The 21,415-nt window shown below is 48.9% G+C and overlaps 1 protein-coding gene across 4 annotated transcripts in view; it reads left to right on the top strand.

Moving 5' to 3' along the window:
- Positions 1 to 21,415, top strand: part of OSBP2 (oxysterol binding protein 2) — a 178,169-nt gene that overhangs the window by 94,701 nt on the left and 62,053 nt on the right. Inside the window, exon 2 of one of the 4 annotated variants that reach the window (XM_053902170.1) lies at positions 1,741 to 1,837. The exons of 2 other annotated variants lie outside the window; for them this stretch is intronic. In XM_053902170.1, the coding sequence (XP_053758145.1) occupies positions 1,777 to 1,837 (61 nt within the window). In that variant the 5' untranslated portion in view covers positions 1,741 to 1,776. Of the gene's footprint in view, positions 1 to 1,740; positions 1,838 to 10,525; positions 10,620 to 21,415 lie in introns of those variants that run through there. One more of the 4 variants, XM_053902168.1, reaches the window with a different exon arrangement.

Below are 21,415 nucleotides of genomic sequence, written 5' to 3'. Positions count from 1 at the left end.
AATAAATTTCTGTTGTTTGAAGCCACCTAGTGTGTGGTGGCCCTAGGAAGCTAATACAGAGAGTATGCCCCCTTCCCGGACCTCAAGGCACTATTTATTTGCAGGGGGACAGACAAGATCCTTATGAGTCAGTGTGATGAGTACAGCTTGTGATGGGCAAAGGTGTGAGGAGAACCCTGAGGAAGGACCCTCTCCAGATAGCTTTCCATCCCTCTCTGGGGTGGCAGCTGTCAAGTAAGGCTCCTTAGGGAGGGGCCCACACTCAGTATCCAGAGATGACAGGAGCCAGCCAAGGGAGGGAAAGGCAGGGCATCTCAGCCAGGTGAGTAAAGGCAAGGGAGGGAGGAGCAGGGGTGAAGCTAAGGAGTAAGGAGTGCTGAGGCCCACAAGGCTTACCTCCTGTTTGGCTGTGGTTTGCCAAGGAGTTTGAACTTGAACTTGCTTCTGTGGGTATCGAGGACCCATGGAAGGGAAGTGACAGAGTGGATGGTGTATTTTCAGTAAATTGTCTCCATGGCAGCTTGAAAGATGGATCAGAAGGGGTAAATGTAGAATCTGAGACCTTGAAAGTGAGCTGGGGGTGGCTTACTCACCCGAGGGGGAGAAGAGGGTATGAATTTGGAAGCTATTTTGAAGTTAACGTCCGGGGCGCCTGGGTAGCTCAGTCGGTTAAGCGGCCGACTTCGGCTCAGGTCATGATCTCGCGGTCCGTGAGTTCGAGCCCCACGTCGGGCTCTGTGCTGACAGCTCAGAGCCTGGAGCCTGTTTCGGATTCTGTGTCTCCCTCTCTCTGACCCTCCCCCGTTCATGCTCTGTCTCTCTCTGTCTCAAAAATAAATAAACATTAAAAAAAAAATTTAATGAAGTTAACGTCCTCAGGACTTGGGATGCATTGCATGTAGGGGCCCAAGGTGAGGGAGAGAACATAGGAGCTGACCCTCAAGTCTCCAGCCTGGTACCTGGGGGCAGAAAGAATTCTCTGGAGAGGGAAAGGTTGTCCTGAGGGAGCAGAGGCAAGATACTGGGCTCAGTGGGGACAGGTTGAGTGTGGGTGTCATCCAGGTAGCCATGGATATCTGGGGCTTGAAGGGGAGGACCATAGTGATGGTACAGATGGGGAAACATGAACAGGGAGACAGGACAATGAGTCGTGGGCATGGACACCATCATTTGGGCCCCACCCAGCATGAAGTGGGAAGAACATGGGAGTGAGGACTGAATCTTGCCTGGGAGCAGGGAGAGAGGAGGGTGGAGGACAATGGGTGTGTGGCCACAGGAGCAGGAAGCAGGGTGTTTCAAAAAGGGGCCACTGGTGTGACTCATGCCTGCCACAGTAAGGGCACTAGAGAGGGCATCACATGGGGCTGCTGCATTCAGGGGTGACTCTTTTGAGCAGCAGCTTATCTGTCACTTCTTCCCTGTATCTGCAGTCTCTACTTGCCTACAACGTCCTCTCTCCTTTTCTGACATTTTTCCTAACACCTCTCTGGACTATGCAACCCAGAGCAGCCCTGGTGAAGTGAGCACAGGTGGATGCCTGGACATCAACATGGCGGCCCCTCCTGAGCCTCATCCCTGAGCCATAGCCACTACTCTCGAGGTCACTGGTGTCTGTAGGCAAGAGCACCTACCAACAGCCTGGTGGCTGAGGGTGGGATGAGGCCTGCAACCTGGCCAAATGACAGGTGCCTGAGCCTTTTGCCTCCCACACTTGGTTGCATCTGTGTCCGTTCTTTGCAGGGCCCGTCACCATGGGCGGCTCTGTTCCTCCGCCTCATGGGGATTGTGCCACGGGTGCGTCAAATGATCCAGCCCCTCTCTGATTGCTGCCTTCCAGGTTGGTCTGTGTGCACTGATGTGGTGGCTTCTCTGATGTGATTTCTGGACCCTCCTGCTCCCAAAACTCACTCATTATGAACCTCCCTTCATGCCTGACCTTCCACCATTAGAGAGTCTTTTGTAGGGTCTCAGAATTCAACACAGGCAGGAGTTGATTCTTGCCAATTTTAATTTGTTGAGCGATAACATTCATTAGGAAATACAAAATTGTAAAATATTTAAATGACTCTAGAATAAATAACATACAACGTAGTCATCTTTCAGTACCTCCTTCCCAAGGAATATACACACGCATTGGTTACCAGTGATACTTTTCCAGATTTTTCCCATGCTTTTACAAAGCCATGTAAGCACACACACACCCACACACACATAGTTATATATATATAAATGAGATCGTATTTTGCATATTGATAAGCAGCTTGCTTTTTCCCTTACTGATATATTTTGGAGATCCTTATGTGTCAGTACATATAGACCGATCTCATTTTTAAAATAACTGCATGGAATTCTAAAGTGTGTCATAATGTATTTAATCATCTCCCTCTTTAAAAAAAATTCTTTTTTAAACATTTATTATTGAGAGACAGAGAGCATGAGCATGGAAGGGAGAGACAGAGAGAGGAGGAGACACCGAATCTGAAGCAGGCTCCAGGCTCTGGGCTGTCAGCACAGAGCCCGATGTGGGGCTCGAACTCATAAACCATGAGATCATGACCTGAGCCGAAGTCAGACGCTCAACTGACTGAGCCACCCAGGCGCCCCTAATTGTCTCTCTCTTGATGGGCAGTAGGTTCTTTACATTTTATTAGTTTCACTGTAATGCTGTAGTAGACCTTCTTGTGCATGCAAATTTGTGCATGTGTGTAAGTTTTTCCAAAGCATAGATTGCTAGCAGTAGGATTGCCAATTTATATCCAGTGGATACCCATGATGGATAACAACAGACACTATCAAATTGTCAGCCAAAAAGAGGGCATAAATTTATATGTCCCAACAGTGTGGGTTGTCATTGCATTTCTCTTATTACTGATAGAGATTGAGTCTACTTTTATCTGTTTATTGACCATGCACATTTTGTGACTTGTATATTTATATTTATTGCCATTTTGCTGTTTAGATATTTGTGGTTTTATGCTGATTTGTAGGAGCTCATTCTGAGTTATGGTTCTTTCTCCTTTGTCAATTATGTATTTTGCAAGTATTTTCTGTGTTGCTTATCTTTTAACTTGATTTATGGTGGCTTTGGTGCTATGGAATTTCTAAGCTTTCGTGTTGTAAGATCAATCAGTCAGAGCCTTATTTTTTAGTAGTGTGGAAAAGTGGAGCTTGGAGGTTTAAGATGTTGCATTAGTGACCCTTCTCTGGTCTGTTTTTGCTCTTTGGCTTTGAATAAAACCCCTTAACTTTATTAAACTTTCATTTTGCCAGCTATGTACAGTGTTGTCTCTCCTGCCCAACCTCATCCCAGTTGCCATGAGGATCACAGAAGCTGTCTTGCAGAACTCCATAGCCATTCTAAACTTCACAGTTAAACTAACTCACCGATAGACATTGAGGCCCAGTCTTTCAGCACAGGCCTTGTCTGAGGCAGTGGTTTTCGGGGTGCCAAGACCCTGCCTCAGACCTGGTTCACTTTTCCCAAATGTCTTTTGAGTTCCTGCCCCGTGCTGGTGATGTCATCCTTGTGGCTCTGCAAAGGGAGGTGTATTCCTTTGTTCCGGTTGCCATGAAATACCACATACTGGCTGGCTTAAGCAACAAAAATGTATTTCCTTACAGCTCTGGAGGCTAGAAGTCCGAGATCAAGGTGTCAGCAGGTTTGGTTTCTTCTGAGGCCTCTCTCCTTGGTTTATATGTTGTTTGCTTTCTAGTTGTCTCCTCACATGGTCATCCCTCGGTCTGCACATGTCTGTGTGTGTCCTGATCTCCTCTTCTTTTTTTTCTTTTTAATTTTCTTTCTTTCTTTTCTTTTTAAGTTTATTTATTTATTTTTGAGAGAGAGAGAGTAAGTGAGGGAGGGGCGGGGGGGTTGGAGAGAGAGAATCTCGAGGAGGCTCTGTGCTGTCAGTGCAGAGCCCAGCTCAGGGCTCAATCTCACAAACTGAAAGATCATGACTTGAGCCAAGAGCAAGAGTCAGATGCTTAGGGCACATGGGTGGCTCAGTCGGTTGAGCATCCATCTTTGGATCAGGTCATGATCTCGCGCTCCATGAGCTCGAGCCCACGTTGAGCTCGGTGCTGACAACTTAGAGCCTGGAGCCTGCTTCGGATTCTGTGTCTCCTTCTCTCTCTGCCCCTCCTCCGCTTCCTTGTGGAGCAAGCTCTCTCCCTCTGTCTCTCTCAAACATAAATAAACATCAAAAAAAAAAAAAAAAAGAATCAGATGCTTAACCGACTGAGCCCCCCAGGTGCCCTTTGATCTCTTTGCATAAAAACACCAGTCGTATGGAATAGGGGCCCACCTATATGACCTCATTTTACCTTAGTCACCTCTCTAAAGGCTCTTTCTCCAAATACAGTCACATTCTGAGGCACTGTGGGTTTGAACTTCCACATATGAATTTGGGTTGGGTGGACACAATTCAGCCGATAATAGGGAGCGAGCACTGTATCTGGATGAGAATCAGGAAAGTGAGGCTCAGAGAGGCTCCTGCACTTGGTTCATGTCACCTGGTGAGCAGGTTGCAGCTCTGTGCTCAGACCCATGCATCTGAACCCTAAGTGCAGGCCTCCCCGGGGCAGCCTGAGTGATGCTGGGACTGCTTTGGTTCCACTGCCATGACTTCCTGTTCATTGGTCCCACCCATCCTGGTTCCCTGCCATCCTATTGCCTCATACTCCATGCTCCCTAAGCAGGGTAGGGCACCTATTCCCGGCTGGCTGACTCTTCTGTACCTCCTTTGGCCCCTTGGAAAAGGGTTTCAAATAATTCATTTGACTGAATGTAGCTTGCTCAATTGTTGTTGTTGTTGTGGACAAAGATTCCACAGTAAGATAAAGAATATTTGGAATATGAGTAACTCCCCAGTAATCTCACGCCCTCACAAAACTGTTTTTGACTTTTGCACATTACCTTCTCTTCCCCACTCTGCACATACCCTTGTATTTCACATCATTGGCATCGTATTAAATATGGCCTTTATGCTCTGCCTTTTTCACCCCACATTATAACTAACAGTCTATCTTTATAATGATCATTTTAATGGCTGTGTAATATTCCACTGAGTTGATGTACTCTAATGTTTTGAATTACCGTCTGATTTTTGTGCATTTGAGTTTCCCCATTTATGCTATTATAGATAATGATGCAATGAATGTCTTTGTACTGAATGCTCTTTGCTTCTCTTGAATTATTTCCTGAGGGAAAATTCCCGGGAGTCGGATTACTGAGTTGAGAAAGGCAACATCATCACAGCACCTTGATGAGCTGTAATATCTCTTTCTGGAATGAGCATACTGTTGTTCCATGCCACCAGCAATGAATGAGCATGCCAGCTTCACTGCCATCTCATTTGCATTTGGTGTTAATAATTCAATACATTTTGGGCCATTTTAATATACTTAAAAAGCCACCTACCTCCGAGCTGCTTTAATTTGTACTTTTTTTTTTCCATGAAGGAGGAACATTCTGCAATAGACTTGTATTTTCAATCATTTTTGTTGCTTTTTTTTAAAATAAGTTTTTTGAAAAAGAAATAATTGAAGACTAGACAAATGGATACTAATCACCTGGGAATCCCAGCCCTTTGGATGTCTTGAGGGATTTGTTGGTCAAAGTGTTATTTAGACCTCAACAAGCAAAAGGCCTTTTGGTCAATAAGTGGTATAAGCAATCGAATGGGCCAGCTGGGGGCCAGCCACTTCTGTGAACAAAAAGGGCTGAAAAGAGGCCAAGCATCCTCAGAACTGCCTGGTGGGACCTGACCCTCGTTCTCCACGGGGTCCTCTAGGCGACCTGGTCTTCAGGCAGGCCACTTCTTCCAAACACATGTGCAGGGATACAGTAGCCCCTGGCTCACTCCAGAGCAAAGCCCACCAGACTCAGCTCCCAGAGAAGTGGTCTCTGGGGCTGTTACTAGCAGCAGAAGGGACATGCAGGCAGAGTCAGGCCTAAGGCACTGTCCCTAGTGAACTCTATCTTGTGTTTGCCGTTTTTTAAGCTAGTTTGACCAAGTGCACTCTCCCCTATTCCATCTTTCTGATCTAAAATAATCAACAACAAATTGAAGTTTTCCCCCCTCGGAAGTTTATTTTAATTGCCTAGCAACACATTATCATAAATTGCTCTGAAATTAATTATTTGGCTTTGGTGCAGAATCATTTATTAATGAGGATAGCAGTCAGCATCTATGAGCAGCTATTCTTAGAACACTGCTGTTTTAAAGGACTTCATTCTTAAGATACCTCCACAAGGAACATGTATGCTAGGCAGGCCCTTGGAGAGGTTGATTCTCCAGACAACACAGAGGTCAATGCCTCTCTCCTGAGGGCCTGAGCCCTTCATTAGTGATGAGTTTGAGGCCCAGAGGGGGAACCAAAGGTCCCTAAGTCCCACAGCAGTGGAGGGCTGTGACCAACTCAGGTCAGGAAGCCGCCATTGGATCCTGCCCTTGGGGACCTCCTCAGCCTGTGCTCACCTTTGCATGGTCTAGTCAAGGTCCAGTCAAGGGCAGAGGTGCAGAGGGGAAGGGGCTGCCTGATGGTGTGCACCAGAAATGCCATCTATGAGGGGCCACCTGCTGGGAGGGGAAGGACGGTGACAGAAAGCTTGGGAAGGCAAGAAGGTAGTGTGTGAGTGTGTAGGCTGGGCCAAATAGGGCTCCTGATAAAGTTGCTTTCATTGATTGATTTATCAATGAATTGATTTATTTGTTTATTCCTGTGTTCATTCATTCAGTGTGTGCCTACCATGTGCTGGGCCATGCTAGAGTCTGGGAGCAGTAAGAAAAGACCACAGTCTCTGCCCTTAAGGAGTTTGCAGTCTGGTGTGGGAGATACACAAGTAAGTAGGAACCCCCACAGTAGGACGAGTTAGGTCCTGGGAAAGAAAGAACCTTGGGGCATTCTGGGAGCCCAGGCTGGGGGAGATTCGCCTATGACCCTACTATATTAACATTCCATGTATGGATAGTTTTCACACAATTATAAATATATTGCATGATTTGCCTTTTTCCTCTTAGCATTTTCTTTTTAAGCACAGTTTCTTATTTCTGCAGAGTCATCACATACATAAGTCTAAATGGCTCCGTGATATTCCGCGAAGTTGATGAAATAAACATTTGCCTGCTGTTATATTGTTAGGTTGCTTCTAGGTTTTTGCAACAAATGGCATTGGATGCAGAACTTTGTGCTCCTTTCCCACTGTTCACTTGTGATGAATCCCAGGGGATTCATTATTCTGGGCTGGAGGGTGTGGATGTGTGTCCGTGGTTCTTACAGTGTGCTACCACATGTTCCCCCACCCCTCTTGAGGCCTGGGACCAGTTTCTCTGTTACCCCCAGTACTGGGATGGACAACAAGTATACCTATCTTCCCCACATATGCATGTGCACACAAACACACACAGATATGTATGTGTGAATTTTGGCTGAGTGGGTGTGTCTGCCATATTACTGAGCAAAGGAGGAAACATATTGGAAACAGAGCCTGTGTAACAATGTCCTGGTAGCAAGTAGAAGTGAGGAGGTCAGCCTGTAGGGGGGCTGTTGCAGCAGCAGCAGCCCAGAGGAGCTGTGACAAAGGAGTGGTCACCATAGACATGAGGGGAAGCCAAAAACTCTGACGTGACCAAATCAACTGGTCTTGATGTAGGGTCAATTACAGCCTAGAGACAGGGTTGAAGTTGCCTCCAGGATTGTCAGTGCAGGGTATTTGGGGTGAGTGGATCTCAGGAAGGTTACAGAGTTAGTGCACTTGATTTTAGGACATCATGTTTAAGATGTTGGTGGCTGTCCACCTGGAGCTGTTCAGGAGCTGCCCTCTATGCACGCATGAAGATGAGGGGCAGGAGCAGACTGGGGTTCAGCCTGACCCACACATGGACAGGAGGGAAACTTTGACAGGCCTCAGGGCCTGAATTACCCATCCATCATCTCCTGCTCTGTCTCTTGGATTTCTCGCTGCTGGGTCAACTAAGACATTTCAGCTAGTGTATCTTCTCCTTTAAGGACAAATAGATGCTGTTCTGGCTGCCTGCGAAGCGAGGTTGCAGAGTTTTAAAGTATTTCACATGAGCAGAATCTGATAATTGTTTGACATCACTTATAGCAGAAGACAATTATGTAGCAAGGAGAAGATATGTGTTTGCCTTAGTAGGACTGCATGATTTTCTTTCATATTTCTCTTTACTGTTTTAGTTTCCTCCCTGGGTGTGTTTTGTTCCCTGTCTTCTCCATTATACAGCTCTAAGTAAGGGGAAGTGGACAAAGGAAACAGGGTCGGTGACCCCAGCATCCACTCACTGTGAGGATAGGCACCAGGTACTCAGCCCCTGTGCCTTCCCCTTCCTCAGCTCTGAGATGGAGGGCACAGCTCTGAGTTTGAAAGATTCTTCCAGCTTCCAGAGTCCATGAAACTCAGAGTATCTGGTTAAATATCCTGGGTTGGATTGTTCTTCTACATGCAAATCTTTTAAAAATAGCTGGTGTGTTCATGAAAGGTTCCCAAAGCACTCAGAGCACTGTTCCAGTCTCACCCCACTTTTCCTTGTGAGGCATCTGGGAGCCTGGGAAGCAATATTCTGCTTAACGGACCCCACAGAATGTGGTTCAGAGTGTGCCTCCCAGGTCAGCCAGAACAGGTTGGGTCCAAGCCTGGTGACCCCAGGCAAGTCACTTTACCTCAGAGTCTTAGTTTCCTCATCTGTAAAAGAAGATGTTGGTGGACTGTACCAAAGGCTATTACCATGAGGCACTGCAGGAAATGTAGGTAAAGCTTGAAGCCCAGCATGTGGCATTCAGTCAGCACTCCTCCACTGGCGGCCATTTGCATTATTCTCATGCTCTTCATTTCGTAGCCAAAAATTCAAGGCCCAGAGTGGCTAAATGCCTTATATCCCCTGGGCCAGCGAATCTAACACAATTGCTCTAGATTGATCCTCTAGGTGGAAGAAATACTCAGTTGCTTCAAAGGCGCAGAAGGGAATTATTGACCCGGCACCGCTTACCCTGAGTTTATTATAACAAGAGCTTCATTGAATATTTGAAAACCTTTAAATTGATGAAACTTGACTCAGTTGCATTAGATTACATTTGGTAAATTCCCTTGACTGAACTCCTGTGAAGAGGTGGTGTTGAGGAGGGCTTTGTCAGGGGTGGAACAAGGGCTGAAACCCAGTCCTAGGGCCCAGAATCTGTAGGCCAGTGGGGGAAACAAGATCCAAACAGGGCAGAGTAAGGTGGGAGCCAGGGCCAATAAGTACGGCCAGCCTGGGCTTAGACTGCCTTCCAGTGAGTGTTCAAGCCAAGGTGTCAGTGTAGCTAAAGCTGAGAGAGGGAGGGAGACAGGATAGGTATGTTTGTGGGGATGTAGAGTGGAAGGGTGACAAGAGTCTGAGATACATTGGAACAGATTCTTTTGGCTGTTGTACTCAGTGTAGGCTGTGAGGGACCAAAGTGGAAGCAGGAGACCTGCTGGGAGGCTCTGGAAGAATCCGCAGGGAAGATGATGGTGTGTCTGGCCTGGATGGCAGTAGTGGGGGTGGTGAGAAGGGATGAGATCCTGGCTGTATTCTAAGACTATGGCTTGTCAGGATGTGCTGACCAACTGGAGGTGGGTCTAAGAGACATAGGAGTCAAGGGTGACTTCCAGGTTTCTGTCCTGAGCAACTGGAAGAATGGCAGTGTCCTAGGTGAGGTGGGGAGGACTGCGGGAAGGATGAGGTCACAGGTTGGGGGTGCCATTGGGAGCTCAGACTTGGACAGTTAGGTTTGGGTTGTCCATCAGACATCCCACGGAGAACTCGTGTCGGCAGCTGGACAGGCGAATTGTGTTCAGAGAGGTCTGAGGAGAGAAGAGAGACTCTTGTTCCTAGGTGCCTGCAGCCCTGCGGTAGCAGTGCCAAGGTAGCCGGCTCCCTGGGCCCCGCCTGTTGCCTTCCTCTAGGACGGTGGACAGGTGTCTGCAGGTGGTCAGAAACAGGTGCACCAGGCTCACCGGGCACCACAGGGGAATCAGAGGGTGACCAGGTCTCAGAAGTGACCCCGATTTCTTGGAATCACCGTCAGGCCCTGGGCCATCCTCATTTCCCATGTGCCCTTAGCTCTCAAGGGCACCTTTCCCTTTGAAATAAAGCAACGCCAATCCTGCTGCTACAGGAGGCGGCACCTTCGGCCGGATTTTCTCATTAAAATGTGACGTTTAATTGAGGAGCCCGCCGGACACCTGAGTCCGACCTGGATGCCCTCGGGGTCGCACGGGGTACCTGGCGGCGGGCGGGCGGGGCCCCCGCTCCAGGGAGAAGAGACCGGGAGGCCGCAGCTCAAGCTCCGCTCGACTCCTGTGGCGCCGACGGGGTTAACGGGCTCGTGCACCGGGCGGCGGGCGGGCAGCAGTGGTGCATTGTGGTAACGCGGCGCCGGGACCGAGAGCACTCGCCACCTCCGCCGGGAGGCCCGCCAAGCTGTGCGCGCGTCTGTGGGGGCCCTCGGGCCGGCGCCATGTAGCGCCCGGCTACTCGGAGGCTGCCCCGCCACGGGGATGAAGGGACGCGGCTGCTGGGAGTCGGCCTCCGTGCGCTCCTTCTGCAGCTCCGGCTGCCTGAATAAATTTAAGAAGGGTTAGTGCTGCCCGGCTTCCGCCTAAAGGCTCGGATCCCTGCGCACGCCCGCCCGCCTGGCGCCGGGCGGGCTACATGATCAGTCCACTCGAGTCTCTGATGTCACTCCCTCGCTGCGTGGGGAGCACGGAGAGCCTCGGGAAACCCCTGTCCCGGTACCTAGCCAGCGTGCGCTCCGGACTCGCTTCAAGCGCGGGGCATTTTGGAGAGAGGGTTGTGGCTCTAGACACGTCCGACTGATTAACAGCTGCAAAAGAAACAAAGTATAATACAGAGCTTTCTGGAAATAAGGAAGAGGCGGTCCCTGTGTAACCCCTCCCCCCCCCCCCCCCCACTTAGTTCCCCAGAGTAGGCTTGGGGCCCGCGTGCCCCTGGAGCGCTGGTAGAATTGCTGCTTTGCCCCCAAGGGCCTCGTCCTGGGGTCCTGGGGCTAACCGTGGTGTCAGCTGTGCTCAGTGCATGATCCAACCAACTTCTCTTTGCCCTTTGAGCAAGCTGTGACAGATCAGGAGAGTCCGTGTAAGTGGCCACCTGGGTTTAAGCTAGGACCAGCTTTGAGGATGCCGCCCGCAGGCAATGTGGTCTTGTGGTCTTGAACGACAGCCCAGGGGTGTCTTGAACGACAGCCCAGGGGTGTCTTGAACGACAGCCCAGGGATGTGCAGGCGTGCTAGCCAGGGAGCCCTTTGTCAGTGTTGCGGTGGGGGGGGGGGGGGGACATTAGCTGTTGTTAAGGTTAAAGCCTTGCAAACTGGTGAAGCTCCTGCTTGCGGTTCCTGATGCTTGAAACTTGCATTTTTGGAGATTTTGCACGAGTGAAACTTGCTGTATTTACCGTATTGTTTGTTATAATTTCAAACTCTAAGAAAAAATAGGGTTCTTTGACTCTCTAGATCTAGAAGACACAGAGGCAGTTAAATTCACTTAACATGAATTTATTAGAAAGAGCTCCTTTTAGAAATTAACTCCCTCTGATCTGTAATGAGCCTTGTAATTTTGCTGACTGGTCACACTAATAGCTTTATAAAGCCCTGGTTTAGGGCAGACATCCTTGAAGTTGTAGACTCCAAGCCTCAGCCCTGGAGTCAGGTTTAATCATGCAGAGTCTCCTGAAAACACCATCTGAAGTCATGGAGTGTTTGTAATTACAAACATTTGAAATTTATTTTACTGGGAGCTGATGCTGTGGCTCCATCTTGAGAATCCTTTACAGAAACTTCCAAGTGAATTTTGTCTAAAGTATGTCTTCTGGTTTTAGATTGGTTTTGATTTCCAACTTTTATTTTGGATATAGTGTCATTTCTAATGCAGTTATGTTCTTAATGAAAAGTTTAAATGATGTTCCTGTTATCACTTTGGATGAATTTATTCTGAAGGTGAATTTTGGAGTTAATTTTTTAAAAAAGAAGAGAATATACAGTTAGGTATTAAGCTGTTTTTCTTCTATTGTCCTGCTGATGATTTTCTTGGTCACCATTCTCTTGAACATTTGGCTGCTGACAGGGAGCATTGGGCCTCATATCCACTTGCTATCTGCTTGGTTGTGAGGATGCTCATCTTTGTCTGAAAGCTAAAAAGCAGCTGTACCTCAGGACTGATGACAGTAACTTCTTTTGTTTTGTACACACACACACACACACACACACACACACACACACACACACGGCATGAGTGGGGGAGGGGCAGAGGGAGAGAGAGAGAATTCCAAGCAGGCTCCGCACTGTCAGCGCAGAGCCTGATGCGGGGCTTGAACTCAAAAACTGTGAGATCATGACCTGAACTGAAATCAGGAGTTGGATACTTAACCAACTGGGCCACCCACACGCCCCAAGAGTAACCTCTTTGACTGCTAGACCCCTCCAGGCCAGACCTTCCTTCTTACCTCTCTTGTGTCCCACTCTCCACAGTAGGTCTGAGGATGAGGAGCTGTGGAAGTTGTAGTTGGGTGGGCATGGTGCTTAGAACAGGACCTGGAAGGGAGCTTGCTCGGCTGTGGGAGGAGCCCCAGGAGCCAGCACAGTGGGTCAAGAGCAGCCAGGATTCAGCCTCAATGTCAGATGCCCTGGGGGCAGACTGCAGAGTGTGTCCCTCTGGTGCCCTGTGAGTAAACATTCTGTAAGACCAAACAGAACATTTCTGTGGGCAGGATAATGCTTGCAAACCTGGCCAGCTAGAAAGAGCGGAATGAGAAGCGTAGAGATGGACCCTGCGGGGGGCCTGGTTAGCGGTCAGCTCTGGGAGGTGGGAGCCTCTTGGCCCCTCAAGTGTGGGTGTAACAGGCACAGGTGGGGCCCTCATCCCCAGCTTGCAAATGAGGTGAGACTGGCCTTCTCCTTTCAGAGACATTGAAGGGTATTGCAATGAGAGGCCATTCCAGACACATCTACCCTCAGAGAAGGGTCCCGGTGAAATTGTACAGGTTGAAGAGAGAGCTGGGCTAGCAGCCTGCCCTAGGCACTAGGGGCTGAGATCCAGGTAGTGATCATTTAGGTGGCAGGGTGGCATCTGGGCCTGTAGAGGTTCATCACATGGGCTATTACTCTGCGTGGGGTGGGTTCCCACCATGGATCCAGGGTGTCAGGGGGCCTGAGTACTTCTCCTGACTCTGCTGCTGGGCTGTGTGACCATGGGCAAGTCCCTGTCCCTCTGTGGAGGGGGGATGCTCCTGCCTCTGTAAATGACAGAGAGGAGTGGGTTGAGAAGGCCTAGTGTCTGTCCTGCCCTCAGACCTGGGCTTGTGAAAAGGAGCCCTGGGGGGTCTGTTGATGGGAGGCTGCTCCTCAGTGGGCAATGGGCTATTCAAACCACACCTCCAGTGCTTGCCTGACCTTCAGCTAGCTTCTTGACCTTTCTGATCTGCAATTTTCTTGTCTAAAAGATGGCATTAAACCTACTTACCTGGCAAGATTGCTGGGAAGTTGAAATAAGATAATATATATCCACACCTACTAATTAGTCAATCAATCAATCTGTGTGTCCCTGTGTTTCAAACAGAGCCAGGAACCACAGATGGGGAGATGCCCATTCAGGGTCTCTCGTAAGCTCTGAATTCAGCCATTGGCCGTTCACTTATTTGTTTGTGTGTGCACATGTGGACCGTTGTATATAGAACTTCTGCATCTTTTTGGAATGTAAAGTTCTCTTTTTAAAAAAAAAAAACAAAACCTTATTTTGAGAGAGAGAGAGAAGGGGAGGAGCAGAGAGAGAGAATCCTAAGCAAACTCCCCACCAGCAGTGAACTCTGAGAACAGTGAGATCATGACCTGAGCTGAAACCAAGAGTTGGATGCTTAACTGAAGTTCTGAAAGAGCAGAAAATAGGGACCCCTTGCCCTGGCCATGAATACTCACCAGAGGTCAGAGCCAGGTGACCTTGGCCTGTCTGCAGCTCTGCTGAGGTTGCCACTTTCCCATTTGTGGCCTCAAAGAGCCCCTGTGTACCCATGAGCCAGCCTCCATCTTCTGAGCCCAGCTCTGATTGGGAGCACTTGCACAGTGGAGAGAGGCTGAACTGAGCTTGGCGAAGACTGGGTGATGTGTCACGGAAACAGGAGGGGATCAGGGCAATGGTAGCAACATGAGCCATCATCAAGGGCAAGTTTATGGGGTCAGGCAAGTCAGGTATCTTTGCACAGGCTCCCAACAGAGTCAGTGGCAAGCATGCTCCAGCTTCTAGAGTGTAGGTATGATATAGTGCCAGGTACTTGACTGTTCTGAGGGCCTGTTGTTTTGATGAAGGTTGTTTGTTTGTTTTTGCATCTTTGAGGCCTAGAACAGGTACCATTCTCAGAGAATGCTTCCCATGGAACATCAGCTGAGAATTGCTGTTGGGTATGGTGTCCTTCAAAAAGTCATAGGTGGGGTTCTTTTGTGTTCATTTTGGGGCTTGCCAACTGATCTTGTGTTTCCCTGCATTGTGCTCCCAGGTGTCTGCTGAGGTCCTTGGGAAGAAGGACTGAGGCACAAAGTGAAAGACTAGCTCTCTGTGCTAATCATTTTCTGTGTGTGTACTGAATGGCCCCCTAGTGCAGTGCCTGGAGATTAGCAACTCTGACCTCACTGGGCCTGGCCTCACAGCCCACCCAGTCCAGCCTCACTCTGCTCTGCCCACTCAGCCGAATGCCTTTGCTCATCCCTCACATGTTAATCAGATTCTTCCTTGGAGGCCCTGTGCCCATCCTAGTTCTTCCTGAAGCTTCCCCAAACCCCTCAAAGGTTACCTCTCCCCTCAGGCCTCTCCTGGGCCTGCCTCCTGTAGCGGACCCGGGTTGTTTGACTACAAGCCATGTCCCCCTCAGAGGCTGTAAGCTCCCAAAGGTGGAGCCTGGGTTCCACCTGTGTCTGTGATGTGCCCCCTACTCCTGGTACTTGGCCCTTTGCAAATTGCTATTCCATAACCAACCCACCAGCATGGAAGTGAATGGAGGGAAGGGCCATCTGAGGCTGAGTGGTCAGGAGCATTCTTGGCTGGTGTCTTCCCCTTGAAGCCGGGGTTCTCAGCCTCCTGTTTTCCCTCTGGGAAACAGGTTTCTCCTGGTTCACTGGAACTCTCCTGACTCAAGATTGAAGGAATAGAGGCTCCTGGGTGTCTCATTGGTTAGGCATCCAACTCAATTTCAGCTCAGGTCATGATCCCAGCGTTGTGGTTTGAGCCTCATATCAGGCTCTGTGTTGAACATGGAACCTGCTTAAGATTCTCTCTCTCTCTCTCTCTCTTTTCTCTCTCTCCCTCTGCCCCTGTCCCCTGCTCACACACACACACACACACACACACACACACACACACACACACACAAACACTCTCTAAAAGAAAATACAAATAAGTTTAAATATTGGAGCAAGGGGTGGAATCTGTCCTGCTTTGCCTCTTCTCATCCTACCATGGTAAGTGGCTCCCCTGGAACAACCAGGGAAGCTCAGAGGTGTGAGGAAGGGGGGCTCTTAGGTAAATGTAGGAGATCATAAGGAACTTCCTGGAGGAGGTGGTGCCCAGATGGGTGTTGGAGGATGAGGATGAGTGGGCAAGTAGGGGGTGGGGATAGGCAGGTGCTCAGTTAGGCTTGAGCGAGCTGTCAGGGCCCTTGACAGGCAAGAGGCAGAGCAAAGCCTCACTGGTGGGTTGGATCCAAAAGGACAGGTAGGCAGGAAAGGATGTGAGCTCTGCTGGCTCTGCAGGTAGTGTATGGCTTATACAAAGGAGGCTTTAGAGTAGCATTGACCCCATTTATGTCCGCCCTGGGAAGGACATCTGACCTCACGAGTGGTCACCATTACTTGGTGTGATGCATGGAAGGAGGACATTCTCTCACAAGCATGTTGCCTGGTGGGAGCCTCTGTCTGCATACCTGTAGGAGGGAGGTGGGGATCAATATGTATGAGAGGCCCCTCCCCCCACCTTCCCGGCACATGGTAGCTGCTCATCCTTATTACTATTACTTTGTGGAGCTTGAAATGAAAGGGAATGTGAAGCCCTTGGCACACATAAGGGGGCTTAATCAGTAGTGGCAAATATGATGATTATTGTATCATTGTACTGTATCGTTCTGTGGATGGGGAAACTGAAGCTAAAAGACTTTCCCAAGATCACAGGCTTAAGTGGGACCCAGAGCCTGCATGCTCTGCCAGCATTTATCGTGTGTCAGTAGAATGGGTGGTCAAGGGGCAGGGGAAGGCCAGCAAGGGAATGGTATAGACCAAGAATCTGCTGGACTCTGAACAAGCCTGGCCTATCTAGAGGCCACATTGGTGAGGCCTGGGCCTCAATTTCTGGGGCAGAACATGGGAAGTGCTAAGTGTGGTGATTTGGGGGGGGGATTCCTTATTGAAAACGCTAAATGCCAGGGGGAAGTTTTAAATGTTTCAATGCTTTTGGGTCAGAGTGAAGAGCATTAAATGGTAAGAGAAGACAGTAGAATTTTTCTTTTTCTATTTTAGCAGGAAATCTGGTTAGTCATTCACTCTATGCTAAGAACTGTCCCAGTAGCTGTATGGAACACACAGCATCCACAGCCAGGTGACAGGAATCTAGCCCAAAGGGGCTGGGCATGCTGGAGCCCTGCCCACATCCTTCCGAGCCACCACATGGGTTCCTCTCCTGCCACCCCTTTTCCCCTGGGAAGGAATGGATGATGAGCATGGCCCTGGCTGGCCAAATTCAGAACCCAGGAGTTCATGCCTTGTGGAGAAGATTTGAGCCTATTCACACAGCATGAAGCTCTCAGGAGTCCATGAGCTCTGCCAGGGGGCAGTGATGAGAAAGGTAGGTAGGCAGGGAGCCCAGCATGGAGGGTCCACTGTGGGCAGGCAGCTAAGTAGGTGGGTGGGTTGGATGGGCTGCATGCAGGGGCATCGCAGGTAGAGAGAACGACATGTTGGGGATACTGAGGAGGGCTGCACGTGGGAGAGCATGTGGGTATCACCATGTGTAAGGGGGAGGCCTTCGGGTAGGGAGAACAGAGAGTTAATGGCAGGGGGGGAGAGTGGAGAAAGGTGGGCAGAGTGGGCTTCCCCCAGTGCTCTGGACTGGCTGTGCAGAAGCCCCTGTCTGCAAATAGGCTTCCTGTGTAAACTCTGAGCCCCTAGGTGGCAAGTGGACCGCTGTGCTGGATTTGAGGGCTGAGAGGGAAAAGAGGGTCATGAACAGAAGTGGCCTCTACTTGGAGGACAGTAGAGAATAGAAGCTGCTTGTGCATTCATGGCTGTGCCCTTGAGCAACAGCATGCCAGTAAGGAGGGTACTGGCAGCATGGAGGTGACAAGACTGTAATGGGCCCTGGGCTGCCCCAGCCAGGGTTCTGTTGCCATTGGTGGCTACAAGGAGCCTGGAGAGTGTGATGTGTTCTCTGGGGAGCTGGTTCACTGATTGTTCACAGGTTGGTGTGCAGGGCTGCAGTGAGCCCACTTGGTGCCCATCTTTAGAAAAGGGCACCCCTCCTTCAAGATCTTTTACTTCCACTTAACCTGAAACTGTTGTAGTATACTAATTTTGTTAGAGCAGTGCTCTTTTTTTCTTCATTTGCTGTTGTAATAAAAACAAATCTACAGTGTCTGTTGTGAAAGGTGCCCCCTATGGTTGTGCAGTGGGCAACCAGCTCAACCATAAGCAACAGCCCTGTTAATATCAACACTTCCTAAGAGCAATGTTTGGCCCCAAGGATTACACAACGACCTCTGTTGTCTCTAGGCAAAGAGAGAGAGGGCTGTCCAGGTGCCATGCCAAGAGAGATGACTGCAGGGAGCCTGGCATAGGCCAAAGTGGGAGAAGGACTCAGAGATGCCATGTGAAGCTATGTGCAGAGGCCTCAGGGAAGCCGGCAAAATAGAGAGAGAGGCCTCCAAGCCACGGGAGAAAGAGGCAGCCTGAGTCAGTCTTCATGGGGACTGAGAGGTTTGCAGTAGGTACTTATTCCTCTGACCTCATGAGTGAGTGTCCTACAGCGTGCAGCACTGCCCTCTGCAGAAACAAGTCGTTCCCTGACTGCCTGGTTTTCCTGTAAAGTGCCAGTCAGCACAGACCAGCAGCAGCATCTGATCAAATAGATGAACAATATGAATAAAGATGAGGTTATGGGCTTCAGGCTGCCAGAGATAAATTTCCTTTTATGTCCTGTTTTCCTCTGACGTGTGTGTTGAATAATGACACCTGACGCACATCTTCAGAAATAGTAGCTACTCAGGCTGGATGGTGTGGTGAGGTCAAAGGAGGCCACGGACTCAAGGAAGGGGGATCCCCACGTGGGCAGCGCTCTGCGTCCTGGCCTGGTGGTCCCAGTGTCCTTGTGGCTATCGGTGGGAGCTGGTTCATGGACAGATGTTTTCCCTGAGAGGCTAGAACTGACAGCCAGCAAAGCCCCCTGGGTCCCACCCTCTGCCTGCATCAGAAGCAGCGCAGTTTGTTTGGAGGGGCCCCTAGAGCATGACTCTTGGCTCATTAACCATTTAGAAGCTGCTTTTCTGTGTGATGAAATCCCCTCCCCATACCCACTCTTCACCTCCCCCAACAGACACACATACAGACTTTATTCTTAGCCAAACTGGGGTTCATCTGGGCCAATCTTCTGCATCCTGCATATTCATTATTTTTAAGGGTTGTTTACCATTAAAGCAACAATTCCAGATGTTCAAGATCCTGGTATTTCCATAACTCACATCGCTATTTTTAGGTCTCTATTTTTAGTCAGTGTTTTTCCTTTATGCAAACATCCTTTTTACATCATTGAGATACCAAAAAAAAAAAAAATACCATTTTCTCATGGCTTGTACATCATAAGCACTTTCCCACGTTATCACAGGCTTAAGAAGTATCTGTTGAATGGCTGTGGAACATCTTTTCCTTCTGTTAGACATTTCATTTCTTCCCAGATTGTCACCAGAGCCAAACTGCTGCCTGAGCATCTTTGGCACATAAGATTTTTCTTTGGTGTCTCTTTCCGGACAAATTCCCAAGAGTACTGTTGCTGAGTCAAAGAGAGTGATTGCTTCCCTCTGGCAACTCCATGGCCCTGGGCCCAAAGTGTTCTGGTCCATCATGCTCTCGGGGCTGGGTGTGGACATCTTGTCCTCTCCCCCTGCCCTGCACTAGCCTTCCATCATTCTGAGAGAGTATTTTTTAGCCAGGCATAAGATTGTGCCTTATTAGTGTTTTAACTTGCATTTAACTAACTAGAAAGGATGAATTTCCTCCTACCCACGAATTTCATTATTATTTGTGGTTACCCTTCCGTGGCTCATCAGCTACATCTTTTCCTGCCCTGTGTGGAAACCCAAAGGGTAGCATTATGAGTGTTGTTGGTTTACATTGGACATGGCTCGAACCCAAGCCAGACAGAACTGCCTGGGACCCTGGCACTGCTCCACTTTGCTTGGTGGGTGAGGTTCTGAGAAATGGTCCTTGGAACTGTCATCCCCTAGCAGGATCCTCTGCCTAACTTGTGAGGCCCCTTGTTTGAAAATTATTAAGAGTTTCAAGAGGGAGGGGCACCTGGGTGGCACAGTCAGTTAAGCGTCCGACTTGGGCTCAGGTCATGATCTCCTGGTTTGTGGGTTCCAGCCCTGCGTAGGGCTCTGTGCTGACAGCTCAGAGCCTGGAGCCTGCTTCGGATTCTGTGTCTCTCTCTGCCCCTCCCCCACTCATGCTCTGTCTCTCTCTCTCTTTCAAAAATAAATAAACATTAAAAAAAAAAAAAAAGAGTTTCAAGAGGGAGGCAGCTGAACATTAAACCAAGCATGAGGACCTTCTGACTTTGGGCCCTGTGTGACTGTGCAGGTCACATGCCTGTGGTGGCCCCCATTCGTCCACTCCTTGGAGTCATCTAATTGGCAGTGGAGAGAGTTTGGAAGTGGTTTGCCTGACTGTGCCGAATCCACCCTTCAGCTTTCCTAAGGCCTAGTTGAGATGCAGAGATTCCAGATCCAGATATGAATGGCCTTCTGACATGAGGCCCTGCTCCTGCTGCTCTTGACTGACATTGGCTGTTTACCCTCCCAGGTCTCCCCCGCCCTGGACTTTTTCTCAGCGGCCATTTCCGTGCCCACTTACACCTCACCCTGACCCCTAGTGGCTCTTTCTGATAGAGAGCTGTCCCTCCTGCTCATCTTCATCTACCTTTGCCAAGCAGAACAAGAAGTACCTCACTGCCCTGAATATTTAATAACATCCTGTGCTGTTTTTCCTGTGTGCACTTTCACCTTTGCCTTTCCCACTTCCGTCTTGCCTTCCCCCTCCTGAGCCTCTTCTTGCCAGCCCAGGGCTAGGAGGAGTTGTTGCTTCTGTAGAGACAAGTTGCTAATCCAAGTGGCTGCAGATAGCTGCTGATAATCAGTAGCTAGTTGCACTTGCTCTTAATTGGAAATGCCAAGCTGTCTCCCTGATCCCAGTCCCCATGTTCCCCCTGCAAACAGCAGGGGTTCTGGGGGTGGAGGTGGGGAATGTTAACTTCAGAGGGGGCTCCAAAACATGGTGGCATTCTGAATGGAACAGATGGGTTTCCAAAGAAGGAGAGTATGTGAACCCTGGTGTGTGTTCTCAGTAGTGGCATTCTGCAGGGGACCTGGAGGACAGTTCCTGGAATGTGCCTCCTGCATTCTCCCCATGAATTACATAGAATTTGGAGCTTTCTTAAATGGTCCTTGACCTGATTTAGCTCTTACTGTCATGAGAAATGTGTCCTTACAGTCGTGGATTTTGTTCGTTTGTTTGTTTGTTTTCCATGTTTTATATTTTTCAAAGTTTGAATCAGGAAGGTATCGATGTGAATTACACATTAAGTTGAGAAGGGTTCAGTTACCCATACGAAGGAAAATCACGTAGCCACAGAATCCATGACTGTCACAGTTAGAGGGATCTTGTAGGTGATTCACCTAGCGCTAATGGTACAGACAAGGAAACTGAGGCCTGGAAACACACAGTTGGCACAGTTGGGAATCCACGGAGCCAGCCATCCACTGCTAGGTGAGATCAGTGGACGCAGTCCCAAATCATTGCCATTTGGCTATTTAAATGATTTTTGACATTTTTTCCAGATTACAAAGATAATTCATGCTCAGTGTAGAAAATTTAGTAAAGAAAAAGCACTTAGAAGAAAAGAAAAAGCACCTGTAATTCTATTGCACAGAGATAACCACAAATAATTTTAATTTTGTTAAACCCTAACGTGGGAAGATGCATTTGAGTTTGACATGTGTTTTGAAGCTTAAAATATTGGTAAATTTTTAGAGAAGTACTTGACTGAACAGGAAAAATGCCATGGGATGGTACTGAATGTAGAAAAGTATACACTAGGCTCATCATGAGAGGACAC

This window comes from Panthera pardus, unplaced genomic scaffold (assembly GCF_024362965.1).
Source record: "Panthera pardus isolate Hobbes unplaced genomic scaffold, ASM2436296v1 HiC_scaffold_15, whole genome shotgun sequence".
Lineage (NCBI taxonomy): Eukaryota > Metazoa > Chordata > Mammalia > Carnivora > Felidae > Panthera > Panthera pardus.
Note: the sequence above shows the minus strand (reverse complement) of the source record. Positions and strands in the feature narration are given on the sequence as shown.